The sequence below is a fragment of the Tympanuchus pallidicinctus genome, unplaced genomic scaffold, assembly GCF_026119805.1.
Source record: "Tympanuchus pallidicinctus isolate F22 unplaced genomic scaffold, pur_lepc_1.0 scaffold2, whole genome shotgun sequence".
Classification (NCBI taxonomy): Eukaryota; Metazoa; Chordata; class Aves; order Galliformes; family Phasianidae; genus Tympanuchus; species Tympanuchus pallidicinctus.
In genome coordinates this window covers 30,524,484-30,545,167 of record NW_026294721.1, presented here as the reverse complement: position 1 = coordinate 30,545,167, position 20,684 = coordinate 30,524,484, and the positions used below count along the sequence as shown (strand labels likewise).

General features: G+C 37.8%; 1 protein-coding gene and 1 long non-coding RNA gene across 11 annotated transcripts in view; one reads left to right on the top strand and one right to left on the bottom strand.

Moving 5' to 3' along the window:
• LOC128080191 (uncharacterized) overlaps positions 1 to 2,155 on the bottom strand; it is a 68,127-nt gene extending 65,972 nt beyond the window's left edge. For all 4 annotated transcript variants that reach the window (XR_008206533.1, XR_008206532.1, XR_008206535.1 and 1 more), the window contains exons 1-3: positions 1,923 to 2,155; positions 694 to 793; positions 267 to 457 (exon numbers count right to left, since the gene is read on the bottom strand). This is a non-coding gene — a long non-coding RNA (uncharacterized LOC128080191). The remainder of the gene's footprint in view (positions 1 to 266; positions 458 to 693; positions 794 to 1,922) is intronic.
• Positions 1 to 20,051, top strand: part of RAP1GDS1 (Rap1 GTPase-GDP dissociation stimulator 1) — an 86,326-nt gene extending 66,275 nt beyond the window's left edge. For all 7 annotated transcript variants that reach the window (XM_052682126.1, XM_052682125.1, XM_052682124.1 and 4 more), the window contains 10 exons: positions 2,161 to 2,289; positions 4,734 to 4,859; positions 8,007 to 8,150; positions 8,411 to 8,542; positions 8,938 to 9,072; positions 10,482 to 10,607; positions 11,576 to 11,715; positions 14,782 to 14,908; positions 16,405 to 16,533; positions 19,381 to 20,051. In XM_052682126.1, the coding sequence (XP_052538086.1) occupies positions 2,161 to 2,289; positions 4,734 to 4,859; positions 8,007 to 8,150; positions 8,411 to 8,542; positions 8,938 to 9,072; positions 10,482 to 10,607; positions 11,576 to 11,715; positions 14,782 to 14,908; positions 16,405 to 16,533; positions 19,381 to 19,508 (1,316 nt within the window). In that variant the 3' untranslated portion in view covers positions 19,509 to 20,051. The remainder of the gene's footprint in view (positions 1 to 2,160; positions 2,290 to 4,733; positions 4,860 to 8,006; positions 8,151 to 8,410; positions 8,543 to 8,937; positions 9,073 to 10,481; positions 10,608 to 11,575; positions 11,716 to 14,781; positions 14,909 to 16,404; positions 16,534 to 19,380) is intronic.
• Positions 20,052 to 20,684: the final 633 nt, after the last annotated feature.

Sequence of the window (20,684 nt, the reverse complement as noted above, 5' to 3'; positions counted from 1 at the left end):
GAATCAGATACAATATGTGAGTTTTGACCTAGTACAATTATTCCTTGATGGTGTATTTTCTTTTTCCTTTATTCCTCTTTAGGAATTATGGAGTCCTTTAAACTAATGCGCTCCATGCTCTCTTAAACTATATCCTTCTATTTGGCTCTTACGATTCCTTTTTCCTTTTAAGGATGGATATGATTTCCCTCTTCCTCATTTGTTTTTTGCCCCTTCGATTTTTTCTATCTATTGTGTTAAAAAAAACAAAACAAAACACTACTCACAGTACAGAGTTTATGTTTCTGATGTCAGAACGCTTTGCTAAATGAAGCCCATAGAGATTACTCAAAGAGATAGAAGCATAGTCTAGTAATGAAGAAACTTCTTTTCACATAATTTTCTATGCATTTGTCCTTTGTGTCTTTGTTTTCCTGCTGTCCATGACTACCATTTTTCCTTCACAATTGTTAAGCACCTGCAAGGGACAGTCAAAAATCAAGGAGAAAAACAGATTATTTACCTAGTAACTTCAGTTCTCCTACACAAACATTTTCTCCACAGAACCATTCCAGTTCCCCCTCTCAGTTTTTTGATTCAGAGTTAGATTTTTTACAGTCAGTTTGGAATGAAACAGGAGGCGTTGTAGTGACTCACACATCTGCTGGAGGTAAAATGGCATTCAATGCATGCGCTAGTGCAATCTGTACTTACCTGAAATTTGACAACTTCAACAGCTCTTTGATGTCTCAGATGGTGTTCTCATCTATTTATCTAAAGATTATGAATCTCTGGAAGAGGTAACATCTACCCCCTAAAAAAAAAAAAAAGGGAAATTCAGTTACTGGTCAAAAATAGAGTTTTATTAAAGACATCAAGACATAAGAATTCCTGTTCATCCCCAATAACCTGTAATAACTGCAACATAAACTTATTTAGTATATCAAATTTATTGTTATTCAAAGAGTGTCTTATACCAAATATAAATAAACATTCCAGAATCTTTTCGTAATTTTTATTAATGAAAATTTCAAAACATGCATGGCAGAATCTGGAAGATAAAGAGGTTTCCAAGCACATGAGATGATACTAAATCTGCTAGACTTCAGCTATAAGATGTTTTTATCTTCCTATAAAAATCTGAAGTTTCTGTGGCTCTGATTCCACAGAAATAAAACTTCTAATTGATTTCAGCTGCTCAGGAAAACAAAACAAAACAAAACAAAAACAAAAAAAACTCCCCTGTAGGGCTTGATCCAAAGTTAAATGAAGAAAAAGAATTCTGCTGAATTCACTAGGCTTTGGATCGTTGTCTTTTGAGTGTATAACATTAAAATGTAGTTGAAGTGCCTAGAAATAGAGGAAAAAAGATACTTAAGAAATCTACTAAATATCTGGTTTGTTCATGTCTGCTTCATTCTAATCAACTGTGAAACAATGTTTTTCTTCTTTGCTGTGTTATAGGTAATGTTCAAGATAAAATATGGTTATAAATAATCCTTTAAAACAATCACATTTCTGCCTAACCATCAAAGCATCTTTCTATTTGCAGACATCTAGGAGCAATAACTTTCCTACTTGTAAATACTATAAACTACCATCCTATGCAAGAAATTATCAGAATGGCTTCTAAGGACTTTTCTTAAACCTTCCATTTTGTGTCTTTATTAAACTTTCTTTTTTCTCAAGCTCCTCATAATCTACATTGTGACTTCCTATGTTTATAAAACTTCTCATGTTTATTTCAGTGCCAGTTTATATTCATTCTACTTTTAATTTTCCAGTTTTTATCTTTAAGGCAAAACAGTTTATAGAACCATGCTCTCAGATAAATAAGTTTCTCACTGACGTAGTTTTGTTTTATTTTACTCAGCTAGTCTCAGTCAACTAAGACTCAAACCCAACTATATTAGGAGCCACCAGTAGCTGCATAATTAACTTACCTTACCACCAGAGCAGGAGGGAACAATTACAGGAATATATCCCATCACCAGGGGAAAAGGGAAGTCTGAGTCCATATCCCATGCCTGGACCAAATCCTAGTGTAGAATAGTAGAGGAGACAGCCGTTTTAATACTGCTTAGCCTAGGAGTTACTTTGCGTGAAAAATGTTGTTCTGATGTAAATAACAGTACTACAGACACAAATACTAACTCTTCGTTGTGCTTTCTTTTTACATAGATACCCTGCAATCACAGCTTATCAATATGGGTGTTATTCCTACATTAGTGAAATTGTTGGGTATTCATTGCCAAAATGCAGCTCTGACAGAGATGTGCCTTGTTGCTTTTGGCAATTTAGCAGAACTTGGTAAGTCCGCAACATTCATCTCAAACTTAGTTCTAGTTTTCTTCAAGTTCATTCTTAAGATTAACAGAAGTCTTGTCTCAGTGCATTCCTACTGGTACATTCAAAATTTAAAGCAAGCAATTTCTGCTTCTTATCTCTGAAATCCATAGTTGTCTCTTTTTCCTTCAATAACTCAGATTTATTTGGGTACTTAGTATACTTTCTGTTTCATGCTAACGCTCTTCAGTGCAACTAGGCACATTCTAAATCATCTAAACAGTATTTCCTGAACACTGCTATTTATAGTGAATTATTTATTAATAATATAAATAATATATCCTGGTGCAGCTCCACAAAGTTCTATCAGGATTAAATTTGCCCATGGAATTCACTGAGTGAAACTGAAACAAGCACAGTTCATAAGTCTGTTTGTGCAATATTCTTTTAGGCGCTGAGTTTTAACATGTGCTGGACTACATACTTGCGTGTACACGCCATGACAGAGATTGTGGTTTTTAACAAGTTTGTGTACAACTTCATTTAATTTGAAGGTGGTGATGATATTTAGATCCAATAGGTTTTTACTGGGATTCAACAAGGTGTAAATCAACAGGTTGTTAGGGCCTATGTTTTATCACTTTTGTTTTACATTGCTGTTGATCTTCTACCAACCAATTTGGTCAAATTTTAGTCCTATTTATTCATTTCTTTATTTACTCTAGAGTAATATTTACTCTCTATATATTTACTCTATATTACTCTATATTATATATTTATACTCTATAGAGCATTTACTCTAGAGTATAATATAGCAGCTGGGATTATCATCCTGCATTTCTAAGGACATCCTGTGGTTCAGAATATGAAAAAGATATCTGCGAGTTAGAATTATTTGAAGGCCTGAAATTATTCAAACTGCCCTCCATTCATAGTTTTGAAGGCCAGAGAGAATATTATGTATTCATCTAGTCTGGTCACACACATAATGCCTTTATACATAGAAGGCAAGTTTGAATAGAATAGAATAAAACAACAGAAAGATTCATCATTAGCACTTAAGTAATGTCTTGAAGAATTGCGATCTGTTCAAGCACTAACATATCCTGTCTGTACAGTAAAAAAAGTAATACAATCTTTGCTTGAAATTCTACTGTTACTAAAACACAACAAAAAACATAAAGATATTAAATATGATACTGAAAACTACATTTTCTTTTCCTCTTTGGGAACAGTCAGCACTGGCCAGCTGGACAACTAACATGGGAAAGAAGCTTAAAGCAGCTGCTTCCCTTCCTGTTCCCGCACAGTGAAAAGCTGCTTGTTCTTTAAGATTGACACGAAATTAATTTAGCTTTTAATACCTAAATCTCCCTTAAGCAATAGCTTAGCCAATCACACTGCATCTGTAATATTTTATTTTTGCCATGTAACTTCAGGGAATTTTATTGTCAGGTTGTCATCTTTCATCACTTAAAAGTGACAACTGCATTCTAGAGATCCCATGGGAAGCATTATATGAAACTATGTCAAAGTAAAAAAAAAAAAAAAAAAAAAAAAAAACAACCCACATTGAGAGAGTGGTGGTGCTTTTCAAATACCAGAAAGGTCAAAAATCCACTTAGAATATGCAGTGTAATCATATATATTGAAAAAGCAGCAATGGGATGTGCACAAAAGAGGTTAGGTTTATGGTTTTTCCCAGTCCTCGATCAATTCTACATTAAAATAATCTCTAACCATCCACTAGAGCATTAGCAAAGGTGCTGGAAGATTTAATTACAGATGGCCCTCAGGAGGTGGCAACTGGAGAAGACAGAACACCATTCCCACCATCTGCATCCCTTGTAAAACTGCCAATTAGAAGGAATCAGATATAGGCAATAGAATCAGATGCTTCTATTGAATCCACAACATAAAAAACCACAATCCGATGAATAATCTCCTTGTGGCCACCTTGCCTAGTTGTAAAGCTATGTTATGCTATCTGTGCAGTATGAAACAGCCTTGCAACAGCCATGCACAGATTTTAAAGGAAAGGTCACTGTCACAAGACCATGTAAACACTAAAACTTTTAGTATGACTCTTATCTCTCCTAGGGAAAATACAGTATATGATCTGTTAGTCTTCCTCTTAAGGTGGGGATAATAAAATACCATCTTTATTTTTGTAACGTTACTGTTTCTATAGCTACCTTTACATTCTCTTGGGCAGAAACAGCCCCAACAGCCTTGATCATGTACATAGATCTTTTTGAACAGCCTTATTCATAATTGAAGGCAATACATCTGCTTTAAAGCATTAGACTATTTCTTTCCTTTTTGTGACAAACACAAGTCTATTGTTCTTGCCTCTGAAGTGCACTATTAGTCATCTCACTGAGTAAACCTGGTAAAAAGAGAAAAAAAAAAATCATCCTAGCTTTTGATTTGGTTTGTTTACTTGATATGGAACTTTTGCTTTGCAGAGTCAAGCAAAGAGCAGTTTGCCTACACAAACATTGCTGAAGAGCTTGTGAAACTGTTCAAGAAGCAAGTAGAGCATGATAAAAAAGAGATGATCTTTGAAGTTTTGGCTCCCCTAGCAGAAAACGGTGAGCATTTGATCTTTTGTATCTTACAGTATTTGTAATTCAAAAAAAAAAAAGGAATGGAATGGATATGTTTGTCTCTCTCAGGGACTAACCCTGTTTAGCAGTCCTCAGGGTTGATCTGTGTGATGACAGTTTCAGCTGAAGTGAATATTTTAACTGTCTGAGCACATGACAGGGGCCTACAAATTGCTGATACTGATTCCACCTCTGATTCATTCTGTATGTTATATTTTATTTCCTCCTACCTGTAGTGGAAACATCAAAAGCAGATTTTCTTTCTTTCTTATAGAAGAATTTAGAGCATTTATCTACAGAACACTGTGAATATCAGAGATGCTCATCAGAGTTGTTCTACGACTGTTACTCTCCCTTCAGCATTGTATTCTTATCCTATGAGCACGATCTATTTGCTTTACAAGTTGCATTTTAAAATCAGTGGAGCTTACTATTGATTATTACTTCTCTGAAGTAGCCAGCAGGTTTCTCTGTGAAATACAGAGAGCTCCATTTCCCCCTGAAAGCTCATGAGAGGCTGTCACGACTCTGTAAGTCCTAAGGAGCAACAAAATAGGCACAACCGTTGGCTGAAGCATTCATAGTCCGTTGCAGCACCAATATATAATATTATATATTATAATACAATATATATATAATGATGTAGTGACTGACATATATAAATATTATATATTTGAATTGTATATTATATTATATATTATATAAAAATAAATAATAGATATTATTATATATACATAATAAATCAGTCACTACATCATTTACTGGTATGTCAGAACTCCCCTCCCCCCAACAGCTTAATTTCCTATGGAAATATTTTTTGCAAGGGACATGTTAATTGCAGATATAAGAGGACATTCTCTGCTTACTTTTCATTGGGAAATCATTTACACTGAGTTTGGTGTTTGATGAAATATATTATCATCAGCCTCAGGGGACTGAAGTTTATAGTCTGGCTTGAGCAGTGAATGACAGTGACACATGCAGGACCACCCCTCCAGCACGTTCCTCTGAAAAGACTCACAGTGGTTTGTATAACCTTATATCTGCCCTTTAGGGAAAGCAAAACATCATTTAACCTGTGGAGCTGATTTGGAAAGCAGCTCAGGGTATGAAAGATAGGACAGTATTTGATGGCTCTATACATCTTCATCACCTCAGCATTAGAACTTGCTGAAATATTCTTAGAAGATAATTGTAGACTCAGAAGATTTAAGTTCCATCCTACTCTTCTCAGTATAAATCAAGACACATTTTGACTTCAATTTAACGATATGATAATGTCTATTTTTGGCAGGTCCTTTGTCTTTTATTGCAAGTTATATGTAAAACAGGATTTCTTTTTTCAGTTCTGAAAAGGTACATTTTGCCAAAATACATTCATTTATTATATAATTACTAGAAGCAGCTCTAAGAAGTTCCAACCTTGGAGACTGACACAGAATTACTCTAACATTCTGTGACACCAACATATTTCATTTCAAATGCTTAATTTTTATCTGTTTTACAGTCACAGTAAACTTTGATAGGTCTACTGTTGCTGAATCTAACTCAGCTGCTTGCACTGTGAGGCACTCAACTGAACTCTTCCACTGTGAAGCCAAGGCATACCTAAATGATCATGAGACCACTGTGCTAGTGTTGTTAGGTGCTTTTGATTATAGATCACTGACAACCAGCCATTATGCAAAAATATCTAGTTGAACTATTGACAGAGTAAATTGAGGAGGGTTGTCTTGTTTGTTTGTTTGGGTGGTGGAGGGGTGTTACTGTTCAGGCATTTTTGTTCTGCTTTTTTAAGGACACAGATGTAGCAACTTCTACTTCAAGTCACAGCACCCAGTTATCTTATAACTGGATTGTTGGTGTTTTTTTGTTTGTTTGTTTGTTTAAGTACCTCAGTACAGAAGTGCTTATTTAAAAATATCCCAGTTGAATATTTTGCATTCTGTAAAAGAGTCCACGAGAAGGTCAGCTGCTCTGGGAGAAACAATTTCACTCAGGCACAAAGTTGAGCAACAGCAGTAAATGGACAGAATCAGGCACATCCTTCAACAGAGAGATGGGACATTTTTCCTCACCCAACTGTTGCTTGTAAATTGTATGAAAAAATTACTTTTGCAGCTTTGGTCTTTAAAAATATTTTAACTTGAGCTAAGCTCCTTACGCCATCTCATGCAGAAAACGTCCATACAAATGGCTATTATTTACACTTCTGCAGACCTTCGAGACTGTGCTCTCTGAAGTTGGGATGCAAAACTAATGGTATCACTTTCACATAATAAAAAGAGGTGGCACAGCATCAGGTGATTTGCCATTCTAACTTAACAGGAAGGGAATTCATGTATATAAAGAAGGAGATATCCAGCTCTAAACTCACAGGAAAAAAAAGCATTAAATATTGCGTTCTAGAGACAGAAAAATTATTGCTTCCAAATCCTATATTGCTACCTAAACAACCCATTCATCACCTTTTTTGTTGAGCCTCGTTTCTAGTAACTAAGGAATGAGCTTGCTTTAGCAGTTTCCAGCTTTTTTTTGGTCACAACAAATTTCTCTCCCAACCCAGCCTGCTGGATTTGGCGTTTCTGTACTCCTGAAGTCCTTGGAAAAGCGACCGAAGTCTTGGCTCAATTGAAAAAAATGTGTCATTACTTGCTCTGAAGTGTCATTTTTAGAAAATCTGTATTTTTCACTTGCACAGCTCATTGAAGTCAGTGGCTCTTCTGTACACAAAACAGAAGATGCACTCCTAGCTTTGTTCTGCAACTCAGTCCAAATTCTTTGGAGAGCCCAAGCACAGCATGACTCGTGTGAATGTGCTGTGTGAGGACCAAGATGCCAGATCATTTCTGCAAAGAAATATGCTCATTTTTGAGAAGAGCAACTCCACACTGCTTCACAGTGGATAATGTGGCCTAAGGACAGTCCAGAGCTGGGGTGCACACCTGCTAGTTGAATTATGATGGAAGTTGACCCTAAGAATGCACATTTTTAAAAAAAGTGTGATTTTAGCTACACAAGTTGTCAGTGAAATACTTGACGTTGCTTCTAGTTTTGGCTGTCCAGCACGTAGGTACAATGAGTGTATTTTAAATTATAATGTTGACTCCTCCTATACGTGCTACTTCACAGATGTCATTAAACTGCAGCTGGTTGAAGCAGGCTTGGTAGAGTGCTTACTTGAGATTGTCCAGAAGACTGTCGACAGTGACAAAGAGGATGATGTTGCAGAGCTTAAAACAGCTTCTGATCTTATGGTTTTGTTACTGCTTGGAGGTAAGTACAGTGTGTCACTTCTGCAAAGCAACAGCAGACACGTCTGTCATTTGGCTGCTGAATGTTACTACTTATTAGATAATTTTCAAATAACCTAAAGGACCTGGCATTTAACATTTAGTAGGTTACGTTAGATTTCATTTGTCATCGAATTCAGAACTGGGCTGATTGCAGCAAAGGTGGTAGAGCTTGACAAATATAAAGAAAATAATTTTCCCTAACATTTCTTTGGCTTGCTGACTGTCTGCTTTTTATCCTAGATGAATCCATGCAAAAGTTATTTGAAGGAGGAAAAGGCAGTGTGTTCCAGAGAGTACTTTCATGGATTCCTTCCAACAGCCATCAGCTACAACTTGCAGGAGCATTGGCTATTGCAAATTTTGCCAGAAATGGTAAGAATAGTCCATAGTATCTTATTTGTGTTTAACTGTGCCCTTCTATCATGCTACATCTGTACAGATACAAAGAAAAGGTGTACACTCTGCTAAAGCTGGTAGCAAACTGTATAGCAACATCAGTAATTTCATATTTCACTAGCCTGAAAAGCATTACATCTATTTAAAAAAAAATTATTAAAAAAATTCACATTTGTAATAGACGTGTAGGGAATTTCTGCTTTCTGCAGTTCTTCTATCACTGTTCTAGATTTATCATGAGCATCACAAATCCCATTGACAGTGGTGGTCAAGCACTCCAACATCGGGAAAGGAGCAGGGAACTGAAACTTCTGTTCTTAAAAAGCATTCAAAATCTTTCATTCACAAGTGACTTGTCTCATCTTGCACAGACGGAAACTGTATCCATATGGTGGATAATGGCATAGTTCAAAAGCTGATGGATCTGCTAGACAGACATGTGGAAGATGGAAACGTAACTGTGCAACATGCAGCTCTGAGCGCGCTCAGAAACCTGGCTATTCCTGGTAAGCCTTCCTTTGCACTGCTACCTATCCAAGGAGAAATTCTCCTCTCTCGCCTTTGTAGCTTTTGCACAGTGATAGCAACTTGCATTTTTAAGTATATCACAGATCTATCAGCCATCCTTTGACACTTTGAATCCACAGTCTCATCCCCCACCAAGGAAAGGGCAGGGAGCCAAGGCTTCAGGAAGGCAGAGCGCTGCTTTTTGTTTGTTTTTATTTCATTTGAGTTCTCTTTCACAGCCCAAGGTCCCCACCAGACAACAGTGAGGAATATATTGAAACACTGCATCCCCCTCTAACTTCCTAAAGCTTTGCCTATTCAGAAGGTAGAGCTGGAGGTGAGCTGTTAGAATAGCCGGTCTGTTCTATTAGTTACTGTTTGGAGGCAATGGACTGAATGCTAATTTTTTCATTTCTAATAACTTCATTTGTGACTTTTGATTATGCAAACATAAGAGGCAGAGTATGTGCACATAAAACCCAAACAAACCTACAGTACTTGTGTATGCTTTCTAATACAAAGCCACAAAATAATTCTTTCATCCATTTAACCTTATTTTACTATTTTCAGTTTTGACAAACAGTAACTTTCTAAAAATGATTGTGCATACATATTAAACCCATGCAGCTTTTGTGCTACACCATTTGCTTACCTTGCTTAGGTAATTCTGTTAGCTTGCATCAGTTCGAAAGCTTCCCTGCAGCCTGTGCTCAGGAATGTCAGCCAGAGGCCTACACAGGACTTAATGAACATCAATATAGAAAAATGAGTAAGGAGTAAACGGCCCCAGTGATGAACTGCTTGTTAAATGCTACTCTGAAAAGAAATAAACATTTTTTAACTATGATATTGGATCAAGTTTACACCTTACATAGATTTCAGGGAGCTCCATGGAAGCAGAGAACTTAGACTAGTGGAAAGGATGAAGGAGAGCTCGGGCAGGCCACAGTGTTGCTTGCATCGAATATTACAAGTGGGAAGAGGTCACTCTGCTAATTGGATGCTTTAGTTCCCTTCCCTACATGAAAGAGAAAAGTGTTGTTGGGACTCAGAGAAGTTTCCCCATATTTTGGGGTGCAGGTAAGTACTGGCCTGGGCTTCTGCTTGGTTCATTTTGTGGAGGACTCCTTTCCTAAGCTGTGGTGGGGAAGTCTGGTTTCCATGTTTACAGTGAACACTGGAGGTTATAAGTGCATGCTGGGATTAGGCACTTCATTTTGCACGTGTGTCTCAGCAACCACAACATTTTTGTACTACACAGCATTGTCAGCACACACTCGTGTTCCTGAAGTCTGTGTTCACAAGCTATTTTTCAAACTGTCTGAAAAACTGCACCAAGATTGTCTTGGAAATAAACTGCATCTTCCAAAAATGTTCTCGAGATCATTCCTGTTCTTTATTCATGCAGTTGTAAATAAGGCTAAGATGCTATCAGCTGGTGTTGCAGAAGCAGTATTGAAATTTCTCAGATCGGAGATGCCCCCTGTTCAGTTCAAGCTGCTGGGAACATTACGAATGTTAATAGATGCACAAGGTAAAAATAAACTGTTCTCTATGTTAAGTGATTCACTTAGGTTCAGTCTGTGATACACTGCTAGAACTTACACAAGAAAAGCATTGGGTTTTTGTTTGTTTAATTTTATTCCTCAAATTTTGGAATAAATACATCTACAAAGGCAGAGAAAAATGTGGGTTGATTTTTTTCCACCCAGAACTCCCAAACTGACTACCAGGGACCCTCAGAATAGATGTCAAATGCTTATTTACTTTCTTATTTCAAACCGCTCCTACACTGTCACAATGTGAGAATGCACTGAGGTGTGGGAGTTGTAAGCTACCACTCCAGTTTTGCTGTTCACTTGCTGCATTTTCTAGCTGTACTGAGCTTCTTGGAACATACTAATGCACTTGCTCAATGATAAATTGCAATTTCAAAATGACCAAACACCTTTCAGTTCTGCAGCTTATTCTGTACCTAGAATGTGTATTTTTGAAATTAATATCTGTTAAGTTATTAATGAAATAAATCACCAAAATGTTTTCAACCTTGTACAGCAGATTCCTGGGGAAAAAAAAGGAAATAAAAAGGAAGCTCAGAATATTGTAGTTTACCACAGCTATTAGCTATTCTATTTCTATGAGTAGAAATTCATTGAAGAAACTTATGCAACCTATCATCTACAAAATTTAATTGATGACAGTGGTCTTTTAAATTTTTTAACTAGTTCAACTGGGATTGGGACATTACCTGTATTTTCTTTGCTGTTAGTCAATGCATAAAGTTCAAACAAAAAGTTGGGAACTGGGTCTGAGTATTACTGATATTTGTCTCCATTTTGACTGGCTTTAATTGCTTCCATGCAACCTAGATTTTTCACACAGTACAAGCTGGCAAATTTCTACTCAAACTCCTTCTAGTAAGTAACTTTCAGCTTATTTTTCTAGCACTTGCTTAAAAAATGACAGCTTCTCTGTTGTGTTGTTGGCTCCGGAAATATGTAGCAGAAGCAGCTGAACAACTGGGAAAAAATGCAAAACTGGTGGAACGATTGGTGGAGTGGTGTGAAGCAAAGGATCACGCAGGTGTGATGGGAGAATCAAACAGACTACTTTCTGCACTTATACGACACAGCAAATCTAAAGTAAGTTAGTGGTGAAAAAGCTCAGCTTGTAAGAACGAAGAGTTACCTCTGCACTTCATGCTGTTGGCAGCCAAAGCCTCTGGTATCTAAGTCTTGTTGAGAGTTAGGTTGGTTGATTTCCTATTTCATATCCTCTCAGCCTCCAGGACCTGCCAGTTCGACTGAAGCACCAGGTTTAAACACTCACTGGAAGTATGTGGGTTAAAAAATACAGAAGCCAGTCAAGGAACACTGTTAGAGTGCATACAGCTAAGTCTCAACCTGTTAGAATTTGCTCTATATCCAGCAGAAATTCAGCGTGCCATATTTTCTACTTAATGATAACTTATGAAGAGTCATTGCATTCAGTTATGATGATGTTGCTATATAGATATGTATCAAATTACTGAGATCCAGAAATAGGCTGTCCCTCTGCTCTTTTCACATGGTATTTCAGAGTTTTAAGATTTTAATAGACCATTAGAAATGATCCTCTTCTCTGAATTCTATCAGAAGCTTGCCTGTACGTGGTACAAGGTATGACATTAAGAGAAACTGCGACCAATGAGTTTTGTCTCACCCATTACCTGTGTATCAATTTATACATAAAAGGTCTTAAGTTATCAGATCCAAGCACATCCAAGTCTTCAGTCCTTGCTCAGGGGGAACATTAGATGAAACAGAGCCCTAGAAGGAGCACATGCACCTCCCCTAGAACCAATCTACTCCACGCTCTGACTTCATTGGCTGAGTTTGGTGATACAAACCCAGGTTGCATCGTAACTGAGCTTAAAAGTAAGCAGCGTGATGTGGAGAACTCAGACCAATAGTGACTTCTTCATTTGTCCATGGTGTTTGCAAAGTGAAAAACAATCTGCAGTGTCTCTACAAAAACAAATCAATAGGGGTTACGGAGACAAACACTTTCACTGATTTCTAGACTACTGTGTCTTTTTAAAGCTCACTCTCCATTTTATGTCCAGTTTTCCCATCCCAAGTTCTATACCTTCCCCTCGTATCACTTACAAATGCCATGCGTAGATGGTGTAAGAAGGCACAGATGCAAGTTATTAATACTCCCTACAAGAAAACAGAATTTAATCCTAAATGCAGAGACACTATTAATGGCTTGAAATAGATATTAAGATGGCACTTCACGAAGAAATTCAACTGTGATAATTCCGTTGTTTAGGTATTTACAGGAGAAACTTCTTTGGTAGAATAAAACAGCTGAGAAGGTGGTTGGGGTTTTTTTTAGTGCATTTACTGCCCTCTAGGCTTGGACTGTGGACATAACTGGTTCCATAGCACACATTAGATTTGAAATCATTTTTTATTTAATAGTACTTGGGCTAATATTGAGAAAAGCAGCAGTGGTTTAGGACCTTCTATTCTAACTCACAGGTACATACTCCCTTTGTTAAGTTGCAGGAGTACCCAAACCTGACTTATCTGACTTAGCAGCTCTTACCTGCTTGGCACTGCCATTTTGAAGGCAATGCTCAACTACAGTTATTAAAATTTGGATGTCAAGGCAGATAGCCAAAATTCCCCACAAAGTCAAACAGAAATTAGCAGCTCCCAGAGTACTCCAACAAGTCTCAAAGCCACTAAAGAGTTTCCACCAGAAAAATCACAAGTGAGAAAAACTATCCTTGCAAGTAAGTAAAAATACAGAAATATTTACATACTTGCAGACATGACACAATTTAAAAATGTTTTTTTCTGACTGACAAATTCTTGAGCCATTCGGCTGTGACTTATGCCACAAGGATCTTCAAGTATCTTCAATGTGATCATCTATAAGTATTTCAGTTTTCAAGGTTGTGATCATATTGTGTCTTTTTCCTTGCACAAAGAATGTCACATCACAGTCTATGCAAGCACTGAAACAAATTATTCTAAACACACGTATCAGTTAATGAGCTGGGCTTGTGGTTGGAATTGCAAAGAGACATGTGCTTTAAATGGAAATTCAACAAGCTTATAAATTTAAATTGGATTCTTATTTCAAGAAACAACTACTGCTTCAAATCTTTGCATCCACAAAACAAATAAAAAATAAATTAAAAAGGCAAACCACATTTCCTTGGACAGTTGCCCCTTGGCATGCAAAGTTATCCAACTTCCAAGCAAACCATTTTCAAGTATTTTTTGTGCACATAATGATGAAAATTTGCTTTATGTGCAAACTAGCTTTTTAATGATAGCATACAGGTAATCAAAATGCATACACCAGAGATTTTTATTCACTCTTCGTTACATATGTAATGCAGATCAAATTTTTAACTTGAAAAGAGAATCCTGTTTGCATATATTTGAACTGTCTAAAGTCACTTAACCCACCCAGCATTTTTATTTCCTAGATCTTAGTCAACAGTCCATTTTAATTGCTGGCTTCAGAAAAAAAATTATCAGTACCTCGTAACTGTCCTTTCCTAACCTGCTTCATATTTGAAGCATAAATTTACAATATTTCAAGAGAATGTTATTCATATTCCTACCTAATTCTAAATTGTAGTACATAATTTCTATTAAGTAGCAGATATATTTGTGATCTCACCTCTCTGAACTTCTCGAAGAAATTAAAAGTCCATGGAGAGATGAAGACATCTGGATGCCAACATTATTAAACTTTATTCTTATATTTCCTTATTTCAATTACAAAATTTTTTGGGTGGGCTTGATAAGCTGCCCTGAACATGACAACATAAAAGGAAAAATTAATAATCTTTGAACACCAGCTAAGTTCAAACACCGCAAAGGGTATTCACTGTTAGGCAACTGGCCATCTGCCATAAGAACTGAAGTTATGGGTGGTAACTTGGAAAAGAGCAATATGTCTCTTAAATTGGTTGACTGGCTTGGTTTAATAAGCTCTATATTATAATTGCAGTGTTAACAGCAGATTATTTGTAGGCTCACATGCACACACATATTTACATGTAACGCGATTAAATGTGCATATAAGCAATCAGTATCCTTACCACGATAACTTTGTTTAAATGCAATATGTAATGTTTAAAATGTTTAAACTTTGTTTGTATGTAATGCAGAATTTTTTCATTACTATGCCATTTATTTTAGGATGTAATTAGGACGATTGTACAGAGCGGTGGCATCAAGCATTTAGTAACCATGGCAACCAGCGAACATGTAATAATGCAAAACGAAGCTCTCGTTGCACTGGCACTAATAGCAGCTTTAGAGTTAGGTGAGTATCCCATTAGCTAACTGCCTGTGTTCTTCTGTGCCTATGCTCAAAAGAAACCCTACAGGGAGAGTCCTGTGAGTTTATTTTACAACGTAGAACAGGCTGCTGCTTCCATCTCCTTTTTCGTTGCATGGAAATACATGGCAATTCATGCAAAGAAATAGGCAAGAAATAAGTTTATGCAGAAAATTGAAGTTTACTGGTTATACTATATCTACTTCTCTATTCTGATAGGTGATCACAGATTCTAGAACAACCTCCATGAGATTTCAGATAAAGTCTAATAGTTAATAAAATTGTAATTTAGAGTGGAAACTATGTGACTGAGGCCTGTGTACACTGAAATGATCAATCCCCTCTTGAAAGGGCTTATCAAAGTAAAGCTTTCACTTACCTAATCAGTGGGAGCTAAAGAATACATATAGAGGTAGATGAGGCCCCAACATCTGTCTATTGCTACTATTAAATTCCACAGAAATAGATGCTAAAGTTGCCATATGAAAGCAGAGATGATTACATGCCTCAACTTCACAGAATGGCATAGGTTGGAAGGTACCTTAAAGATAACCACTTCCACACCCTCCCGCCATGGGCAGGGCTGCCAACCACTAGATCACACTGCCCAGGATCCCATCCACCTTGGCTTTGAACATCTCCAGGGATGTTGGAATCCATAACTTCTCTGGGCAACCTGTCCCAGTGCCTCACTGCCCTCTGAGTAAAGAATTGCCTCCTAACAAGTAACTTAAATCTCCCCTAACTCAGATTACCAAACAAAGAAGGGCAAATGCCCCGTGGGGGCTTTGTCCTGTTTGTTTGCTTATTAATTAATATCATGAACTAAACAAGTATTGCATACTTTTGTTCTTGATTTCATCTCTTGTCATTGTGTACCCACAGAATGCTACATTCAACCTCCAAATAACTGCCAATAATGCATCAGAGTTTTTGACTGAAAGGAAATGATAAATTCACATGAGTCTTCTAATCCTGCAGACATCTAAAGGTTTCAAGCCTGAATTCAGTATGTTTCCCAGAAAACTACAAAGGAAAAAAAAATCATGCTCTGATCTCGCAAAGCCTTTCACAGTCTTAACAGGCCTTGAGTTTTCCTACCAAGGAGTCAAGAATTTCACTGTCTGTACTGAACTCAGACAATCTTTCTAAAGGGAAATTCAGGCAGTAGAAGTCTTCCATGTTTAAACGTTGCAAGTGTTGACTTAAGTAGCTAGAAAGCCAGGCACATTTTCCATTAGCTCACTGCATATTTAAGACTGGATTTTATCACTGAACATAGTGATTGTCTTTTCAAGCAGTTAGGTTATTTTGCATTTTTATAGCAAGAGTTGTGACTCCTATCACCATGCCATCTAACATGTTCTACCACAGCACCAGTTTCACTACAATGAAAGATCCATGCTTCCATAGAAGGATAAAACACAAAAGTACCAAACGAAGCACCAATTCCAGTTTCACAGCTTTCACTTGTATTTCAGTCACTGCTGAAAAGGATCTTGAAAATGCTCAGCTTGTTCAGATTCTATACAGACTGCTATCAGATGACAGGAGCGCTCCAGAAATAAAATACAACTCCATGGTGCTGGTCTGTGCCCTTATAGGATCTGGTGAGTATTTGAGAGGGACTGCTTTCCTAAAACATTTATATAATTAACCTTTCTGTAGAATAAACATAGGGCATGTGCAAATACACTAGTTCCCTGTTCACTATGAATGTGCACAGAGTGGCTCAATTTACTGTGACACTTTATTTATAGGGTCAAGAAAAAGAAGCTGTTAACTGTTTTGGATATTAACTACAGAAATCAGATTCTAGCTTTTGCAGGATGCAGGTTGATCCCAGAAATTTGAGCTATCTGGAAGTTTGACAGGAAAAAAACGAAAGATGTTTTAAACTGTACAGTATTGGTCTCTCTGTACAAGCATGCAGATAAGTTAATTTTCACCTTTAACTGTAAGTTCCATGTAACTGACATATAATGGTTGCTTTGTTGTTTTTCTTTAACTTACTCAAGTTAAAATTAGGTGGAAGAGAAATTTGCAAGGTACCTCTTGACCTTAAATTCCTACAAGAATTGCAGGAAGTTAAAAAAGACAAGAAATACTTGCAGGGACACATACAAACAAGAACTTAGTACAACACGTAGATGTAGTCCTGCGACTACATCCCTCCCTGTGAGGAGGGATCCTCACTCACCTTGCTAGGAAGGGTTCTTCCCTTGGCAACCTGAGCATGCTCCAGGCACAACTGCTTGTGGTCGTTTTGGATGATGAGCAGGAGGTGCTCCAACACATGCAACTGCCGGACATGACGATACAGGGAATGGAGCAGGATATAACAAGGAAATTTGATCTTCAAATAAGGATTCAAGTGGCTACATTTCTTTTACTCACTGTGACATTGTTGTGTGCACTGACAACAAAAATAATCACCCTCAGAAATTCTGCCTGACGCTTGCACTTTCACTTCTCCAAGTCCTGTCACCTGCAAGATTGACTGACAGCATTATTTAAAGTCAAATAACTGTCTCCCTATTCCACCAGAATAAGGGAGCAGTCTTCCCTTATTTTTCCAGGGTTATCCAAGTGGCAGAGATCAGTCGCCACCACACGTAAGCACAGCCTAGACGTTAGGCATCTTGGCATTCTCCCAGGGAGCAGAGAGCACATTATTGCAATGCACAGCTGTGAAGTCGTCAGAACTGCCCCAATGTTCAGCCCTGCTTCCTCATGAATAGACCCGTGTAAAAATAGCCAGTATATAATAGCAACAACTGAGCAACTCTGGTATTAAGTTTTGTTTACCAATTGATTTTAATCAGAGAAGTGAAATCACAAAGAGCAAAGTCCACTCTTGCATGTGAAAATATATAACACATCTCTGTTGCTGCTAACGTTTTCCCCAGTCTCCATATTTTTCATTTACAAATTCCCATGTAAACAGACCTCTGTAGCCATAGTTAGTAAAAGCTAGCAAATGGTTGTACTGTTTCAATTATTAGTAAGCTTAATTCTCCAGTGTCCACTCTTGTTACTGTCCTTAGTTATAGAATAGTATTTGATACTGCCAACAGCTGCGTTAGCAGAAAATACACATGCTTAAATACATGATTTTTGCCACCTGAAGTTGCTGTTGCAACTGAGTGAATGGGTGAGAAGAGAGAAGAATCAGGGCAATGGACAATGGAAGTGTGTAACCTAAGGAATAAGCAAAAGCAGAGTATTCCTAGATAGCACAGTGACTTGTGTGCAGTGGTCACAGAAATGTGCAGAGCACAACTGATCAGCTAACTGTAAATCACAGCAAGCTCCTAAAAGGCAGTTCAGTAACACTGCTTAAGCTTGATGATATCTTAGGGGAATGAAAGTGCCTACACAGCCTAAGCACCCAACAGCTTCACTGACACTGCTCAATATATACTGGGTCCCAGGCACACAGCAGCATGAGAATTCTCAACACACAAAGACAGGGATAACTACAAGAAAAAAAAAAAACATGTGAACAAGAAAGTAGGAAGGGAAAGAAATGCCCAAGTGTGCTGTAAGGAAAAGCCGTAGATATGCATAGCATATATAGCATAGCTGATCTGAAACAGCTGGTTGGGTTTCTTTCTGGGAAGCTCAGAGATTAAGCCCCTAGCAGTACCTGGGAAGCAAAAAAAATACACGTAGGTGCTTGTTGCTGAGCGAGTTCACTAGAATGCACTCAACAGGATATGAAACAAAACCAGCTGCTTTGGCTCTTAACTGTGAGAAGTCTAGAGCAGAGGGCTTTGAGTAAGCTCCCTACTTTAAAAAATAAAATAAGTAAATGAATTGCATCAGTTTTGAGTACTGTTCCCAACCTTTCCTTTTTAACATCAAGAAGAATGCTATCCAGGATGAGAACCACGAAACAGTCTCAGAGTTTTAAGTCAAACATAAATGCTGTATACATAACACACAACATTAGCTGATGACTTGTGACAAGATCAGAACTGAACTGTAAATGGGCAGCTACCAGCGACCAGGTGGTGACATATCCTCTTCACACTCTCACACGACCAACCAGAGATGATTTGAAACAAATGAGCTACGCAGTGAACCCTTCAGGCAAACTTGTTCATTCCATCAAAATAGTTTAAAGAAACAAACAAAAACATTCAATTAAAAAACTTCTTAAGCATCTTTTTTGAAAGGCATTCCAGGTGGATTTTTGTAACTGCTATGCAGAAAATTCATCCTTCATCTCTAGCTGAAATCTGTGGTGTCTGGGCAAGCCCAAGGCCCCAGAGACGACTTCTATTCTTAAAAGCAATTCATAACAGTAAATAAAAAGATGCTATTTATAGGCTTATGTGTATACAATGGGTACAGGGTAGTGCTGACACTTTCCTAAGTGTCTCATACCATGCTTTACTGTTCTCTTGCCCATCTCATACAAAGCACTGTTTCTTCTACTATTTCTTTTCCAGAATCTCTCCAAAAGGAAGTGCAGAACATGGCGTTCCTAGAAGTCGTATCAAAACTCCGCAGCCATGAGAACAAAACTGTTGCCCAGCAGGCCTCGCTAACAGAGCAGAGACTCGCTGTAGAAAGCTGAGGAAGGTCTTGTTTTCACTGCATCCATCACAGATTCCACCTTCATCCTTTGTCCTGCTGTCTCTCCTGCTATGTTTTCCACTGTATCACTTGTGCATGCGTGTAATGTCCCCACACAAATTGATGAACTGCTGTAGGTACCCATCCAAAAAGATTTCTAAAAATTCATAGGTGGTGTTAACATGAACCTGTCTCTACCCGTAACTGTTCTACGTGTATTCTTGTTGCTTGGGCCACATAGTAGAATGTGCATGTTGTAGTCCTATGATGATGTAAAAGTGGTACTACACAATGACTCTTTCCTCACACACCCCCCCCTAACTGCATAACAATGTACTACTAAATTAGGGACAGTACAAGATGCAGCAAGTCCAGGCTAGTGCACTGACTGTAGGATTAAGAAGTAAATCTAGCTCCATTTTTGGTGCTCTGAAAAGGCAGGTTTGAATGCAATGTACTGCTGCTCATTCACTGGTCTTGCCTATTAATGTCAAACTCATGGTACCTAGAGGTAAACAAATAAAAAATTCAGTGCTTTCACTTATCCTGTGGTTTGTCCTTTTTCATACTCACACACAGAACCTGTGACAGTACCAGCACGTACTGGTGAAGAGCCCTTGTTCCTGGCTCTGGCCCCAACACAATCACTGACTGCCTTTCAGCTGCAAGAATACAAAGGAAACAATTCCAGCCTCTTTCACTGTATGCTCACACAGAGGCACTGCGGTGGTTTAACAATTGTGGGTTTCTATGGCAGAAGCTATGCAGTACTTATTCCATAAGGCCATGTAGGTACAAGTGCTGTTGGGCTTACTTGGGTTGGGTGGGTTTTTGTTACTGTGGTTTGGTGGTTGTTTTTTTTTTTTTTTAAGATGGATTTTAAAAGGCATATCTCGCAGCAGCTTATCTAGAGAACCCATCAAGTGAGAAACGCATGCAACTCTCAGCCAGGTAAAGGAGAATTCAGTGCTCCCAGTGCTATCCAAAGTCTCAAGCTCCTTGCTTATCAACACAAGTCAAACCTGGAGCCCAAGCACCCATGTGACTCCACACCATATGGTTGCAAAAGACAGCTTTTGACCATCCCAAATTCACTGCCAGGCTCTCTGAAATCACTGGGCATCCCACACTGTGATGGGAAGATGCCACTCATGCCAGAAAATGAGTTATGCACAGA